Source organism: Equus przewalskii, unplaced genomic scaffold, assembly GCF_037783145.1.
Source record: "Equus przewalskii isolate Varuska unplaced genomic scaffold, EquPr2 ChrUn-13, whole genome shotgun sequence".
NCBI lineage: Eukaryota > Metazoa > Chordata > Mammalia > Perissodactyla > Equidae > Equus > Equus przewalskii.
In genome coordinates this window covers 9,149,490-9,166,660 of record NW_027228750.1, presented here as the reverse complement: position 1 = coordinate 9,166,660, position 17,171 = coordinate 9,149,490, and the positions used below count along the sequence as shown (strand labels likewise).

The 17,171-nt window shown below is 45.0% G+C and overlaps 1 protein-coding gene across 7 annotated transcripts in view; it reads left to right on the top strand.

The window, feature by feature from the left end:
• The first annotated feature begins 4,494 nt into the window (after window positions 1–4,494).
• AHCYL1 (adenosylhomocysteinase like 1) overlaps window positions 4,495–17,171 on the top strand; it is a 37,562-nt gene continuing 24,885 nt past the window's right edge. For 2 of the 7 annotated variants that reach the window (XM_070607769.1, XM_070607768.1), the window contains exon 1: window positions 12,092–12,141. Coding sequence is in view for 4 of the 7 variants with exons in the window: in XM_070607770.1 (XP_070463871.1) it covers window positions 4,781–4,900 (120 nt within the window). In the remaining 3 variants the exon portion in view is untranslated. Of the gene's footprint in view, window positions 4,901–6,741; window positions 6,853–11,241; window positions 11,264–12,091; window positions 12,142–17,171 lie in introns of those variants that run through there. The other 5 variants (XM_070607767.1, XM_070607770.1, XM_070607765.1 and 2 more) reach the window with 5 other exon arrangements.

The following is a 17,171-nucleotide window of genomic DNA, read 5'->3' as shown; positions in this document are numbered from 1 at the left end:
CATCGCCAGTTTTTTCCCTATAAAGATTATGTTCAAAACAATAATAAATAGTAAAATGATAATAAATATGATCATAATAAGCAGAGGAAGAGGCAGAGAAGGAGGAGTCTTTCTTGGAACCCAGGGACTGCCTATCTTCTCAAAAGGGCTGGAATTGAAGAACGGGGAGGGAAGGAGGCTGGAAGTGGGGAATGAGGGAGTTCAGTGCGAAGCAGGAGCCAGGCCCGCCTGGGGAGCCAGCCCCCAGAGCTGCAGAGGTGCAGCTGGGAGCCTGGCCCCAGGAGTCCCTCGAGGCCAACAGGGCAGATTAGCAATCTGGAGTCGCACTCCATGGACAGCCTTCACATCAATTACAATGTCAATGGTGCCTCCCAGAGTTGTGCAACATGGTGGTTCATGGGACACAAAGAAGATGGACATAGGGCCACTGAGCTGTTCACCTGTTTCCATACTTCTATTGTCATCTGAGATCTCTTGTAATTTTTCTGCACCTTTCATTTCAAAGGGCTAAAGTGGGGCCTGGCCTAGAAGAAGTGAAAGGCCTACAGGAGAGACCAGCCTTGTTCTGGTGGGGTGTCAGACGGGCAGGGTACAGATGGTGTGAAAGGCACCAACCTCGGCTCCCCTGGGACGCGAGGACAGCACACTCCACAGACATATCAAACTCAATTTATGTCTTAAACTGACTCCTTATCTCAGCAACCCCTCCACACAGGCCTGCTTCTCCTCCTGTGTTCCCCATCTCTGTGTATGTCATCACTACCTACCCACATCTGGCTCTGGCTTCAGCTCTCACTCTGCCCTACTTTGCACCCTATGCCCCACCCGCACTGAACTATTTACAGTTCCCATAATATGCCAAGTTCTTTCATTGCCCTGCCTTTTCTCATGCTATTCCTTCAGCCTGGAATCCCTTCCCTACCTTGTCTAGCTGTTTATCTGTCAAGCGTCAGCTCAAGCAGCCTCTCCCTCTACGAAGCCATTCCTGCTCATCTCCTCATCTCTATCCCAGCCCCTCATCTGTCCCCAGGTAGAGATCAGTACTTCATTTGCCTCTGTCGTCCCAATGTCTAGCTGGACAGCATTCAATGTATATTTTATGAAAAAAAAAAAAGAATGAAAGTTGAGGGTAAATTTTAGGGTGGACAGAAGAGTGAATTTGATTAACAAGACTAAGCCCACGTGTGGTACCCCAGTGGCACCATGTTTCTGGTAACAGCATTTCCCAATTCATCTTTACTCCTAGGCTATTCCTTTCTCGAGCAGGGTCCCCTCTGGTCTCTGGGCCCTTTGGGGACTTCCCCTGACCGCACACAACAGGTGCACCTATCCTTGGGTCCCTGCTCTTCTCAAACACTGGCCCCTGATGGCTTCTCTTGTCTGTGTGTGGATTGTGCTTTCAGGGGAGTGAGCCCTGAATTACCCACCTGACTCAGCTCAGAGGCGTTGAGTCTGGTAGGTGGGTGAGTGGGCTGAAGACAGGTCATTTCTTGACATCCGTGAGAGGGAACGCCTCAGCTGGGGGATGTGGGGTCATCTAGGAGAGGTGGGGGCAGCGTGCAATGGTTCTCACCAATGTTATGTCATCACACTCTCTGGCAAGCTCTCTGGTGAGCTCTTTGATCTCCAGCCACACATGGAGGGGGCGATGGCAGCCACCCATGTCCTCTGCAGCAGGCTGGTTTCCAGAAATGCCCTTGGCCTTGTCCTGACATGAACCACGTAGGCCAGCTGCCTTTCCACCAGAGCGGGGAGTGCTGCCCCTTCAGCCTTCCAGTCTACGCACCTCAACTCCCCTAGGTCAGCCTCCTCAGCCTCCCCTTGGGCCAGGCACTCAGGTAAGTGGAGTCAGATCTGCTGGTCTTTCTTGGTTCAAGCTGCGAAGGTACTGCTTCCTCTAACCTGGCCCTGTCTTCACCATCCCCAGCAGCAGCAACAGCCAATCCTGTAAGCTTGGTGTTAGGGAAAACCTGTTGCTTTGGTTCAGGAGGAGCAAAAAAGAGGCTAAACTTCAGTCTCCAGGAACCTCACAATCTGAATACGAATATGCACAGCACAACTGGGGGTCGGAGAACAAAGCTCTCAAACGGTGGAATTTATTTATTTATTTTTTTGGTGAGGAAGATTGGCCCTGAGCTAACATCTGTTGCCAATCATCTTCTTTTTGCTTGAGGAAGATTGTCACTGAGCTAACATCTATGCCAGTCTTCCTCCATTTTGTATGTGAGATGCTGCCACAGCATGGCTTGATGAGCAGTGTGTGGGTCCATGCCCAGGATCTGAACCCACGAACCTCGAGCCACTGAAGCAGAGCACATGAACTTAACCACTATGCCACAAGGCTGGCCCCTAAACAATGGAAATTTTAAACATCAAGTCCAAAAGACAGACACACCTATGCCCTTTTATTTTTAAACAAGTTATCCTAAGCCACATGTTTTCCTATTTAAGGGATGTGGAGTTTTCACCTCTGTTCCAACTGGCCCTGCCTCTGGTCTGTGAGCAGACAGCTCTCATCCCCAGATTCTGACAACAGTTCCGGCAAACCTATAGGACGAAAGCTACTTCAGGCCATATGTCCAAAGAGTCCTAGGTGGGCAGGTCTACCCCTGGGCCCTGGCTGGGAGGAGGAGAAAGGTACCAGTCTGGTACCCTCATAAGTGAACCTATTATTCTGGTCCCCCATCTCTCTGTCCCTTATGCTACAGGAATACTCCTTAGAGGGAAGTGGAGGGGCTTGAAAGAGTGGGCAGATGAGAGAATCCTGACAGTTAAAGACCAGGATCTGCAGAAGTGTGCATCCTACCAGGCACTTCCACAGGCTGCTTCAAACAGACAGTCTGATGGGTTTGGAACATGGGCTTCTCTGACTAAGACTTCTGGAGCCCCACAGGCAAGTATTTCACACTCTTCCCAACCCTGAACATAAACCAGTGGGGAAAATGTCACTTCAAACCACAGCTTCTTTCTTGAAAGAGCTGACACTGTCAGAAACCTGGTGGGTTTCTAGATACCAAAAGGTGGGTTTGGGGAGAAATTTGGGGAAAGGGTAGTGGGAAGACTTGAACAGTTGGCACAGTAGAGAGGAATCTGGCTTCCCAGTCAATCAAGGAGGGGAGGATGAGGTGGAGGGATGGGAAGGGAATAAGAGGAGGAAGCTAGATTAGACGGCAATGGGCTAGGGAGCTTTGTGGAGTGGTGAGGCCAACGAGAAATCCTGGGTGACGAGACAGCCAAAATAACTTTTCAGAACATTTCAGAAATATGATTTTAAATTGTTTGCTGTGTGATGTAATCTCTCCCCAGTGGCCCACAAACCTTCATTAAAAGTTCTGCTACATGTTACAGCATTATTTTTGTGGTTGTTTTGGAATAGGGGTGGGGGTTGAAAGCAGAAGGGGCTATGTTCCATATTTGAATTGACAGCAGGAACTAAAGAAATGGCTACACGACTAGAATAGTGAACAAAACTTCAGATGACGCAGAAAATTAGAGCCAGAGGCAACTATGAAAATCCCAGTCCCCCCAGTAACTCACAGGAATCCTGGGGAGGGCATTGGACTTTCCACAGGAAATGGGAGTTGGAGCCAATGTCGTTTGAATCTCAAAGGACAAGCTACCTCACCTGACATTAGGTTACAAATACGCTTTGCATTGTCAGGTGCACAAAGCCTTGCAAAACATAAAATGCATCACACTCCTCTTTCCTATCCAGGATCTAGCACAGGAACAGCACATAGCAGGGCCCAGTAAGAGCATGGGAATTGTCCATGAATGTCCTGGTTGCTGCACTGGGAAGCCGGCAGTCTCACGCTTGGGGGGCAGGGCGCATGGAGCAGGAAAGCCATTCAGGCTCTTCCACCCCCGCTCCTCATGCTCTCCACTCTCTGACCCGTTAGCCCTATCCCAATGGCCGGATAACATCAGCTCTGTGGCCTGAAGGTCCTGTAAACAGGCAAGGCCCAGCGGAGACGGTGGTGAAGGAGGTCACAAAGGGTCGTGCAGAAACCACACTGCTCTGAATCTGTTCTGCCCACCCTTAAGTCCAAGAGGCAAAGACTGCCCCTTGGGAGGGGGCTTCTGGGCCAAGGGGCCTGGGGTGGGGGCAGTGAGTGGGCTGTCTTGGGCCCGGGATGTTTCCTAGGACTGGCTGTACGATGTGTCGTGTAGGGCTCTGGTCTTTGCTCGCAGGTATCCCCCTTACGCTCTTCTGAGGCCTTGCCCGGAATCCTATAGCCCCAACCCCCCACGCGCTCCGCGGCACCCTTGCAGGAACCACGCACCGCTCACAGGGCTGATGGCGCCACCTGGTGGCGCAAAGGATCCGGCTCATCCTGGGAGCTTCATCACCCGCGAGCTGGGAGGAAGAAGGGGCGGTTTCGGCAGCCCAGTCCAGCGTGGTGACGTCATGACAGAGCGCCGTTTCTCCCCGCCTCTTCCCCCCGCCCCGGAGCTGCCAGTACTTGACGTGGCGTCGCCGCACTCTACCCTTACTTTGCGTGCGTGTTTGCGTGCGGCGGAGGCGGTGGCGCGGGCCGGTCGGAGCTCGGCGCTGCTGCTTCTGGTACTCTTGTGGCCGCCGTCGCTGTCTGGCTGTCTTGCACCGCCTGCGGACGAGACGCCGGCCACAGCACCGCAGCCCCGGACGCAGCTCGGCGCGGGGCGCAGCGGGAGGGTGGGCGAGCGCGGGTCGGAGGGCGCCGCGCGGGCGGGCGGGCGGGCGCCCGTGAGTGAAAGAGGCGGGGGCGGCGGGGCTGCCGCGGGCCCGGCCGGCCGGGGGATGTCGATGCCTGACGCGATGCCGCTGCCCGGGGTCGGGGAGGAGCTGAAGCAGGCCAAGGAGATCGAGGACGCCGAGAAATACTCCTTCATGGCCACCGTCACCAAGGCGCCCAAGAAGGTGCGGGGGCTCTGGGTGGCGGCGGGGGCGCGGGCTGGGGCCTCGCGGAAGGGGCGCGAGCGAGTCCCGGGCTGCAGCTAGTTTGGGACTTTAGGGCGAGGTTTGAGGTGCCCCGGGACGGCCGAGGTGGTGTGAGGGGCGGGTGAGCGGCCCCAGGCCTATCCTGAGCTGGAAAGGCCGCCCCTGACCTCACTTTCCTTTGTCCCTCGGCCCTCGGGATCTTTTCGAAACCCGACAGGGCTGGGCCTTAAATTTACGGCTGACTTTTCCTGGATGAAAGGTCTCGAAGACGGGAGCGGGAGGGGTGAACGAACTCAGTTGACTCCTGTGACCAGCCCCAGGGGATGGGGGTGTTCAGAAAACCTCCCCTCAGGGGAGTGGGTAAATCGGGTAGAGCTGCTTGGGCAAATCTTTGGAAGCAGTGGCCGGTTTATTCAGCAACTGCGTGCTAGCTTGGAGCAGGAGAAAAAAATGCATGGAGCTAGCTAGCTCTTTTATGCAGGTGAAGGCAATGAGGGCAGCGTGAGATTGAAAAGAAAACTGACTTTCACCTTTTACAATCGTCCAGTTGCTTCGACATATGTAAGAAATTAACATTTGGAGGTTGGTGACAGCAGACACTGTCATGGATACAGGTTGATCGTAGTCATGTGGCTAGATCACTTAGGCATCCCCTGAGAAAGGAGCTTGGGTGGGTTGGAGGGGTGGGTGGTAAAGAACGATTGCTCATTCTTTACTGCACTTACTGAGGCAGAACAAGTTTAGTCTATTGTACTGGGGGTTGAGCTCAAAGGACGCCCTTCTAATTCTCTTGTTGTGGAAGATTAAATGGCACCCTTTGGACGTTTTAGTCTAACTAGCTCTCAGAGTGGTGGAATTGGGATCTCGAGTGATTTCTGAGCATTTGCTGCCAACTACATCTTGACTTTCCGCATACCTGGCACCCAGTTAACGGTAGGCCAGAGAACCTTTGCAGAGAGGTGACCTTTCTGAAACCAGTGAAACCTGGATAAATATTTCCCTCCTGTACAAAGACAGTGTATTTCAAGGCTGTCTCTGCCTGCAGTGTTGGATGGGATGCAGTGCTTGTTTAAGCTGAACAAAGCAAGATTTGCAGCAATAGTTAGTCTTTGAGGCCCCTACACCTGAACTAGTTATGCTTTCATAAATGGGAGAGGTGACTTTTTTTATTAAAGAAATTAAGTGCTTCTGAAATCAAGTGCAGGATTAAAAAGACAGGTGACCATTGTGTGCTTCAGCTCTGTTTTCCCACGAAATTAAGATCTTACCAATAGAATGCCTTAAGAATGGTTGTAGAAGATCCCTTGATTCTGCGGAGTCTGATTAACCTTATTTTTAGTGCTCTCAGTTCAGCTGACTGCTTTGTTGGGGCAGTAACCCTTTGTAATCTGCACTGTTTGGAGACAGAGTCTCAGCCTTTATAAGCGGAATGCTTAAGGGTAGTACCTATGATGAGTTAGGGGGAAAGAATGGGAAAGTCCTGATACCGAGTCCCTGAACTCTTCTTCTCCCCATTAGCTTATCCTCTTTTGTCTAGTTGCTTCAGGGATTAGGTGTCTTTATTCTTACTTGCCTTTATTTTAGTAAGCCTTTATTCTTGGAAGTGCCACTATTAATAAGACAAAGTTTGTATTGTAGATTGTAAACTCCGTAAAGGCAGGGACTCTTGTTCACTCACCGTTGTATCCACTCTGTCTGGCTCTGTACCTAGCATATAGTAGGTACTCAAATATTAATTGCCCACCTGGCTGACTAGTAGTTGAGATGTCTGTATGGCTGCCTACCAGGAATAAATATCCCTTTTCCTCTTTTCTTCCCAGGAGGAATATTGCTAATGTCTATGATTGTCAGGCCAAGTGCTAGTGATTTTAGAGACTCATTCCATTAGCTGAAAGAAGCGGTCTCTGCCAGGAATGTGGGAAGACCCTGTTGTAAGTTTCCGTTGGCTGGTAAATGTACCCCCATGTTTTTTATTAATCTTGCTCTTTCTGAGCTTTATTGTTTAGCATTTACGCAGCACTTTGTATTAAAGTGCTTTATGATGACTAATTACCCTTCCCCTAGTGATGATAAAAGGCATTTATTTAGTTAAGGAGTTGGTTGAGGACTAGTCAAGGTCGCATAGCAAGTCCTAGGTTTTTCAGAACTTCAGCTGAATTGGACATTGTGATTTAAGTCACTTTTGTACCTCTGCCACGTATTGATACGGTGAGAAAGCATGAGAAAAGTAAGAAAAAATGTAGCTTGGCGTGTCCTGAATGGTGTGAGAAAAAGGCCCTTTAAGTGGTGCCGTCCTTCACCTGTGAGGATTCCAGTGTGGCTCTAGAGAAAGTAATCCTTGGATCATTCCAAGCCCTGACGCACCTCAGGAAATGAGGACATTTCTGGTGCCAGTCAGAGGCTATAGGTTACTTCAGGGTCACCTTGATGGTCCTCAGATCAGAGTGCAGTGTAACTAGTGAAATTTTATTCACTTTGGGGAAGAGTTGATGTTCATCAATTAAAAGCGGAGATATTGAGAATCTTCAACTGTATCATAACTTACTCAGTTTTGTATGCCCCAGGGTCTACCACAGTGCTATGTAGATAGTACTGTTTGTTGGTTTGATTCGTGGCATGATCTGGGTGTTAGGAAGCCGACTAAATGGGTACCACCTTAAGCAAGTGAACTTCTATGCCTCAGTTTCCTCATCTCCCAAACAAGTGCTTTTTGTTTGGAATGGGCGCCTAGCATGTTGGGAGCTAAGATAGCAAAAGTGGTTTTTAGAAAGAAGTCTATTTAGTATACTTACACTCTCTCTTTTTAATGAGCATTTGAGATAGCTTATAACACAGGACACATACAATATAGATAGGAAGTCAAAACTGTCGGAAGAAGGAAAAAAGTATTGTTAATCCTGAGGGCTAAGATAATTGATGAGGCTGATCATCACATGCAGCTCTGAGCTTCCTGGGAGCCAGAGGATAAAGGGAGTCACAGAGTTATAGTCTCATTAGCAGATGTGGGAAATAATGCATACCAATTCCTGAGGAAGATAACTTGTGCCAACGCTAAGTTCTACAGGAAATTTTCATGGGACAGTATGAATAACTATAGTATGATTCACGTGGTAATGCATGTTCACAGCTGTCACTGGTGATTTCAGGTGGTATTGCCAGGAAAATTTGGGTGAGAAAAGGAGTCCTCGAGTTGGAAGGGTAGTGTACATTGTACCACACCTAAAGAGGATCCTTGTTTAATGTTGGCAGTTACAGTCCAACCAAATAAGTTGGCTAGTTTCCCATGATCTCTGGGTATTTATCCTTGTTTTTCTGTTACTTTTTGTTGCAAAGGTGATAGCTGTCCTTGGACCTTTGGAAATTGACATTGTGTCAAGTTGATTTCTTTTTTCATAGACTAAACTCAGATCTCCAGCGTTTTGATGAAACTTCCTAAGATAGACATGTTTCTCTGAAAGGCCTATCAAGAACATTTACTATTCTCTGCACTTCTGAACATTTGGAGGGGCTCTCTGGAGTTACACATTAGGCATTTGACCTAGGGTGTATGTAGTTAGACCTTTACCACCAGCACAGTAGAGGAAAGAAGAAAAAGAACACAAAAGAAACTACTTTTGCTTGTAGGGTATTCTTTATTGGAATAAAACATATATAGCGCCAATTCATAAAAGGGTCAGCTGAGACTTAAGAAGAACAGCAAATAGAGCCCCAGTGAATACCGCCTAGATGTTCACATGTTGGGTGGAATCCAGGATGGTCCTCTTCTCATCTGGGTATGTTATGGCTAATTCTTGTGCAGTTTTATAGCATTACACCAGTGCTGCTTAGATTCGCTGAGAAGAGATTTGGTAGATTGACATTTCCTATCTTCTCCACATCATTAGTGTCTCTTGATTCTCTTCAGAGCACTACAGTTTTAGTGGCAGTCTGGAACAGGAGTCAGGGCTGTAAGAAGATCCTATCTTGTTTAGATTTCTCCACAGATATTGATTACCTCTCTTCTTCTTCTATGATTCTGTTTAGTTAGTTTCCATGTTACTTTGTTCTAAGTTCCTTTAGACTTTTATCTTGTAACAGAGAGAAATCTGTTCATTGTCTAGATCCCTTGCTGGCAAGATAACAAATGCGTACCTTTTGTTTTATCAGGAGGGTATCGTTTGAATCCAGTATGTTACCCAATATAATATTCTTCTAAAGTTGTTTATAAAGGATGTTTTAATACATAGAATCATTATATCTTTAGTTGCCTATGACTCCTAATAAGTTTACTCTGCTACTCAAATAGTTATGATCTGTAAACAAGCACTTTAATGCCCTCCTTGGGGCTGTTATTTAAAGGAACTAGCCAGTAAAGGAGGATCATTTGTACCTATCTGTTTCTCAAGTTTGGAAATTTGAATATTAAAATTTTACAAAGAAGGGCCACCATTATTATACTGGGTATAATAATTTAGAACACATCGTATTGAGGTGGGTCAGAAGCATCCCCATCATATATGAACAACACATTTGCATAGACCAGAGTATTTTCCATCCTGAAATCCAAGAATCCAAAGTTAAAAGACAGATTCTTACCACAGGTTCTCCTTCCTATTCTTGTCAACCTGTCAGTGTCTTGCATGTGGTATACAGTTAAAAGTTCACATGGAATTGCGGTCGCCTTTTCTCTTCTGATTCCCTGTTTCCCTTTGACTCATTCAGGTAGTTCTTTTGCTATCCCACTGTTGCTTGGCTGTTATGTAAGACTTCTTTAACTTCCCCTTTTTGTTCCTAAAACTGTGAGTAGTAGTACAATGTAAGTTAAGCACTGGATTTTTGGAGCCAGGTTTACTTTCAGTCTCTACCTTCTAATAAGTCGTGTGACTTACCCTGTCTGGGCCTCCATTTTCTTATCTGTAAAATGAGGAATAATGATAGTATTACAGAACTGTTGAGGGGATTATAATTTAGTAAATACTAATTAGTGTATTTTCTCCTTTATAACTAGAGTGACCATATATTCTGGTTTGCCTAGTACGGTTCCAGTTTATACCTGTTATCACAGCATGCCATTCAGTGAGTGCTTCCTTACACTCTGAAAAGTACCCTGGTTTATATGGAATTTTGGAATACTCTTAAAGAGCCCAAACTAAGATGTTTCTCTTGGAATGTCTTTTCAAAAGGAAAAAAATTTTCCCTGACAAAAATGTTATTTTATGTAGAGCTTACACCTGTGAACACTAAAATAGTTGTTGATTTCCAGGAGGTACATAGACAGTGAGAGAGCTTAGAGCTTGTGATGGAAATGGCATGATTTCTGCCTGACCGCTCTCCCACCCCATACCCTATACCACACAACCCACCCATAGAAAGTGGGCATTTGTCAGACACTGGGCTAGCTGAGTCCAGGAGTTTATTTCATCAAACTGCAATAGTTTGGGAGTCTTCCCAAACTAGAATCCTTGAATTACATGAAACAATTCCAAAGACTCTTCTGAGTTGTGACTTTATCTTTTTATATAGTCACCTTCAGATTGCATCCCTCGGTACTCCAGCTCCCTCCTCCAGGTACTGTTTCTCTCTGCTCTAAACAGCCTGCCCCTAATTATGTATACACTGATTTTCTCCTACAGAAATGTGTGACCTTTGCTCCACAGCAATTACAGAACTAAGGTAGAACATCCATGCCTTTGTTGACACTCAGACTAGTTTCATTTTTGTTCCTATCTCTGTTCAGTTTTCTAAAGGATTCAGTCCAGGGCCTTAATCTCAGAATGTATATAATGATTAGTACTGCTTAGCAATATACAGTGAGGCTTAATCATTTACTACCCAAACAGTTTAATGAGCTACTGGTAAAAAGTCGTATTTGGAATGCTGAGGTAGAGATTGGGAAAGGACTTTGACAGAACCACAAGTCTAGGACCCTCCAAGTGTGCTCCTGCTTTCTTGCCGTGAAAGCCCAGTGCCTCAGCTAAAGTGCCTCTGTACTTAACCTGTAGGGCTTAATGGGCTTAAAATGTTCTCCTTTGTGAGCCCGAACCAGTTTGCTTCTTTTAAAATGGACACCCTGTACTCAGTTGTGTGCTAGAATGAGGCTTAACAGGAATAGTTTGGGGCTGCTCGCTGTTCCATGCTGTTCATCTTGGACCTGCCTCGGGGTTATTAGTTCTTTACCATCTGAAGAACTGCCTAGCTGAAGCAAGCCCTGTTGTTTATGTATTTTTCTCTTGTCTCCTGAACCTGTGTGTATACAATGGCATCGGTGGAATCCCACGGAGCCTGTGTGCTCCTGGTGCCAAGGAAAATGCTAATGTGCTGAACTGCAGTGGTGCGCCCCGCTGTGAGCTAGATGGTGAATTGGTGAGTGGCAGAATGAAGGGGTTAAAGGCCTAGAGGAGATGAATGTAACCATGTTCCATTCATAGCAGCTTCCTGAATGAAGCTGTTCATATCACTGTGTTTTGAGTAATGTCAGGATTTTGGAAGTTCTGTTTTTAATGAATGGCTCCAGCTCTTCTAGTACTTACTGATTGTATTGAGGTGAATGTTTGGGGCACAGGTTTCCATAGGCGTAATGGGAATTACTTTATCCCTTTCATCCAGGACTGGCTTGACCTTCAGTCAAAGTTTTTGGGCTGTGACCTGTTTCTGTTACAATCTTAGGATCTTGAAGTCAAAAAAGGGACCTGTCAGGAAAGTTAATAGGACAGAGATTCTGCTCTGCCCTCTGACCACCCAACCCAGTCTCTTTCCTCAAAGGTTGTTTGGGCTCTCATGACAGTTAACTTTATTTTGGAGATGTAGAAAAGAGCTCTTTGCCTTGAATTTTGAGAGTGCGCACCCCCAACTCTATTTCTAACTTCAGAAGAGAGGTCAATAAATAGACAAATCTGTGTGGGAGGCAGAAAACTTAAATAGGTTTCTCTTTTGCCAGTTTGAGGGAATGCTCTTGAGATATTCCCTGGATTAGAGACTCTAAAACAATGGTTCTTAATATTTTGAGTCACAGATCCCCTTAAGAATCTTAAGAAAATCATGGTTCTTTCCTGCGGAAAATTCAGGAGCTTGGATACACTTTCAGAAGATTTATGGTATCCCTTGAAACTCATCCATGGATCCTGGGTTAAAAAAACCTGATTTAGAAGGGCAGGCCTCTAAGCCTTCCTATCTCTTTCCTTTACAGATCCAGAAACTGCTGAGATTTCCAGCTTGCAGTTTGTCCTTGGAATAAAGCTGAGGTGGTTGGTGTTCTTTGTCACCACCCCCCTCCCGCCCCTTTGGGATGTTCCTCAGCTTCCCAAGAGACTCATTATCAGTGCCTTGAGGGTTCACCTCGGTAACTTATGCTCAATGAAACCAGCATTTCAGCATCTTGGGAGGTTTTTGTACTGTTTCAATCCCACTGTACTTCATATGAACTGTGGCTGCCCCTAAAGCTCCAGAGCTGATTCCATAGGAGTGTTTAGAGTAGGGAGCTCACATACTAAACTAAGTATCAAAACTAAACATAATAATTTGGTTCCCTATGTCTCTCAAAAGGAGGTTTGATGTAAGTATAATACTTCTCAAACTGTTTTCAGATATCTGAATCTTACTCTTCATTTGATTTCTCTAGACCAAAAATATTGAGGGCAAGGACCATATCTCACACATATATATAGTATGTAGTGCCTGACAAGTAATACTGTCAGTAATTATTTATTGAGCAAAGTATTGTGAGATGATTATTCCTAGGAGAAAGTGAGTTGGCTTCACTTGGTGGCTTTGGCTCACTTTCCCCTTCAGTTGGCCAGGGTTTTTCTAACTAAGACTCCTTTCACGTGGGTGATAATGGAATACCAAGAACTGCTGGTGAGAAGTTGATGAGAATTTCCAGCAGCTTAGTGGATCTATTTATAATGCCTGAAATAGGAGGTAAGGGAGGAGACTGTTGAGAATACATGGCCTCCAGCGTCTTAGCCTAGTAATATGAGAACCACAAGGCAATAGGCTAGAAGCTTAAGGATATCCTTAGACATAATGGGAAAGGTAACTTGAATTTCCCACCAGGTTTTAAACCGTTAGCATTAGGGACACTGCCCAAAGTTGAAACCAGTATTCTGGTTTACACCTGCTTGATTTAAGGAAGAGAGGCTTACTCTTAGAGTGTTTGAGATTTGGGGGCCAGTGATGAGTTGAACAGTTTGACTTTAGAATGTGTGTTGGAGTCCTAAAAGTAATAACAGCTCTGCCCAGCAGTGCTGAGCAAACTTCTGATTCTTCTCATTCTGCAACCCTGGCTGCCCTTTCTGAACCAAAGGCTGAGTTCAGTGTTCAAAAGTTATCTACACCCTTGTCTTTCAAATACACCTGTAGGTTTATAGTCTTCTGAGAACTGGACCAGTACTTGTCCTCACCAGGAACTCAGGCTCTAGTTGGCACTGAGGATTTTGTGTGTATTGTTTCCCTCGAGTATGTGACCTAGGCAGGATTCCAGGGGAAGGGAGACCTTCAGAATTTCACAGCTTTGGAATTAGAAATTGGTGTTCTGTAGACATGGCAGATGTGTTCACTTGTTCTGGTAACTAATTCAATTTCCTGTCGGTGGACAGGTGGTATCCAACTTCTAATTCAGTACTCAAGTTTTTAGTGCCCAGCTTCGGAGCACCAGACTTCTTAGCAAGCAAGACATGAAGATTCCCAATGTTTAGCTCTTATGGAGAGTAGCCCAGCTGGCTTGTCATGCTGGATTAGATGAATTGTGAATGTTAATTATACTGATCAATACAGTGGCCTTGGTAACAGACTTGTAGTTGCTGTAGAATCTGTTTACTTCAGATTTGTAATAGAAAAGAGACCAAGCTGGTTGGGAACATGATGTTCTCTATGTGTAATAAACTGTGTTGTAAGTCCAAGGAAAATGCATGCTGGAGGAACTGACCCCATTGCATCCCTTCCCCAGGATTTCTCAGAGGGAGGCATTACCCTGGGAGTGGTTTCTGTTCTTTTTTGCTAGTTGAGAGTGAATTGAGGTTGGCAAAGCCTAGGCTTTTAGTGAGGTCAAGTAAAGGATGTTTACAAATCATAAAGATTAGAAGGAGAGTACCCATGTTGGGAGGCACCTCATTTCTCTACCTAATTTGAAATTAGGAGTGCTGAGTTGATGAGATTAGTTTCAACCCTTGCATTCAGAAGGAACTCCTCCTGTTTCAGGAGTAGTGGGTACAGAATTCTGCACATTCTTTTCTGACTCCACAGGGAAGGGATTAGCTGAGCGCTGGGCATGTTTGGAATGAGAGCATCTTGCCAGTTTTTACTGAATTTGGACCAAGCCATTGTAAAAAGATAGTCTCCCTTCCTCAGACAGCTCTTTATCATGTTCTCCTAAACCCTTGTGGATCCATCTGATGGGTTGTCTGTACCTCACAAATGGAACTGGTATTAAAGGCAGAGATTTCTACTTCCTTTGCCTTATTTGTTTTATCTCTAAACAAGACGTATCTGACGCATTTGTTCCCTGTGTTCCTTGAGTGGCTTTATCAAGAGCCTGGTAAACTCAGTGTGCCTTTGTTTGCTTTTTCAGATCCTGCTTAATCAGAATGGGGAGGGATGAGGGTAAGGAGCAGGTGGAGAACAGCTTAAACTTGAAAGGTCCCAAATTTAGAACCACTCTTCTAGATTATCTAGCAAGGCTGGTCAAAATTGTTATGAAATCTGATATTGGGGTGGTAATGCAACTATCACCTACCTTAGATGACATTGGCCATGAGGAAAAATCTTGTGTCCTGAAAATAACCTATACTTACTCTTATTGCCACAGTACTCAGAGTAAGCTATGACCAGAAATCCTGCAGCCCTATCAGCTCAGAGTTGAGCACCTACTGTGTCCCAGGACCTGTGCTACTCACGTAGGATACATCAGTGAACAAGACAAAGATCCATATCCTGTGACGCTTACATTATTTGTGAGGTTATTATTTGGGTTAAGTCTGGTGTAGTGGTTCTTTACCATTTGAGGTTTGGAACCCTATCAAAGCTGTGTTCATCTTCCAGAAAAATGTACATATATGTATCAGTTTGCGTATATGGGGGAGTTGGCAGCCTGAAGTCCATCCATGGATCCTACTCTAACAAAATCTGGAATATTTTCCTGGAATTGAGAATATGGTGATTGGGATAAAGCCAGGCCTTGAGTTGGGTGTTTGGAACTATTATCACCTAGCCAAACTGGGTTGTAGTTTATTCATCTGTACAGCCAAGGCAATTTGCAAAGAACTTGAGGGTGTCTCTAGAAAAGGTAAGTTCAGGGAATGCTAGGCCTCCACGAAATCAATAGCATTTCTTGAGTCTGTGCTCTCCTTGAAATGCTAAGAATGATTTTGACGCTTTGTCCCCATTCCCACCTCTAGTGTCTAGTTGGCTGAGCTTCTTGGACTCAGTAGATTAAAAATGGAGTCAGAATATAAGGATTTCCTTAACATGATAATTTATATTGTGAATTCCTGTACTAAGAGTGATGGTAAAATTATAAAGATCATGAGAGGGCAGTTTAGTGAAATTCTATCTTCAAAACACAGAAAATCACAGGAGTTGATTGAGGGGCTGAGGAAATAGCCTAAGAGTAAAGATTGGAGACGATGACAGGAAAAAAGGAGAGCAGAACTCAGAAAGAAAGCTGGTAAGCCAGATAGCCAGGAGAGCAGCTTCCTCCTTAAGCCAAAATGAGTAAATGTGAGACCTAGACAGAAAAAGATTCCTTTTTAGTCCTGAAGGGGTCTGGTACTATTGCTTTATTATAAAGTAGACCATAGTATAAAAAGGGGAGGGCATCCGATGCTGACTGTAGCTAACACTGCTGTATGATATGAAGGAAAGTTGTTGAGAGAGTCAATCCTAAGAGTTCTCATCACAAGGAGAAAATTTTTTTTGCTGTATCCTTCTTTCTTTTCTATTATTTATACACGAAGATGGATGTTAGCTGAACCTATTATAGTAATCATTTCACAACATATGTAAATCAAACCATCATGCTTTATACCTTATACAGTGATACATGTCAATTATTTCTGTAAAACTGGAAAAAAATAAAATTTAAAAAAAGGAGGGCAGATAAGGCTTTGCTTTATTTATACTGATATTAATATGTCACTGTCCCTGAAAGAGTTGGTGTTTGACTTGAATGAATGGCCAAACCCTGCCTCAGGGTTAGTACAATGTGTTCTCCAGAAACATGAATGAAATTTCGTGGGAGGCGCTGGGAGAAGAATTATGTAGAAAAGATATGGCTAGATTTAGAGGTTGGAGCACAATGAGCCCACAGAGTCCTGTGCCAATTCTCCCTTCACTTCCCTGAAATCTGATCTTTCGTATAACCACAGGCCAAGACCTCTTTAGGGTGGCCTTTACAGGGATATTCTTGTTTCTCTGCCTGAGGTCGAAGGGGAACTTTCCAGACCCACACTGAGGGATTGCTGAATAAGTGCTGTATTCAAGGCCTTCCAGGCCAAACTCCTATAAACTCGAAGCCCGCTGGAGAACAGGAACCTCTAGATAGTTCCAGTTGTAACTGCTCTCCGGCGTATAGAAAAACTGTTCTGCTGTTAATATAAAGCCATCTCGTTGCTTGTTCAATGATGCTTTCAAGCCAAAGCTACCTAATCTAGGGGAATATAATCACATCTTTATTTTCTGTTTTTAAAGATTTTATTTTTTTCCTTTTTCTCCCCAAAGCCCCCCAGTACATAGTTGTATATTCTTCGTTGTGGGTCCTTCTAGTTGTGGCATGTGGGACGCCACCTCAGCGTGGTTTGATGAGCAGTGCCATGTCCGCGCCCAGGATTCGAACCAACGAAACACTGGGCCGCCTGCAGCGGAGCGCGAGAACTTAACCACTCGGCTAGCCCCTATTTTCTGTTTTTAAAGAAGCCCTTTAAAATGATCAAAGAAACTTCAGACCTCACTTCCTGAGACTGTTTAGATGTGTTTTGAGATTCTGTTCAGCTTCTGAAGCTATATAGTTAAAACCTGCTACTCAGTTTTTGAAAAAATTCTGTTCTTAAAAACTATATAACCAGAATTTTTTCTTTATGTTATTAAATGAGTACTTTAAATGTCTTCCATGGATATGAACCTAGGATTCAGTAATCACATATCATGTTACTTAAATCCAGAATACTGTACTTCAATAAAATTAATAACCTTACAGGAACTTTTTTTGGTCCTAGTAGAGTCAGTTAGAGAAGTGGTACTAGAAAGTGAGAAAGCATCAATGACAAAATGTATCTTTTAA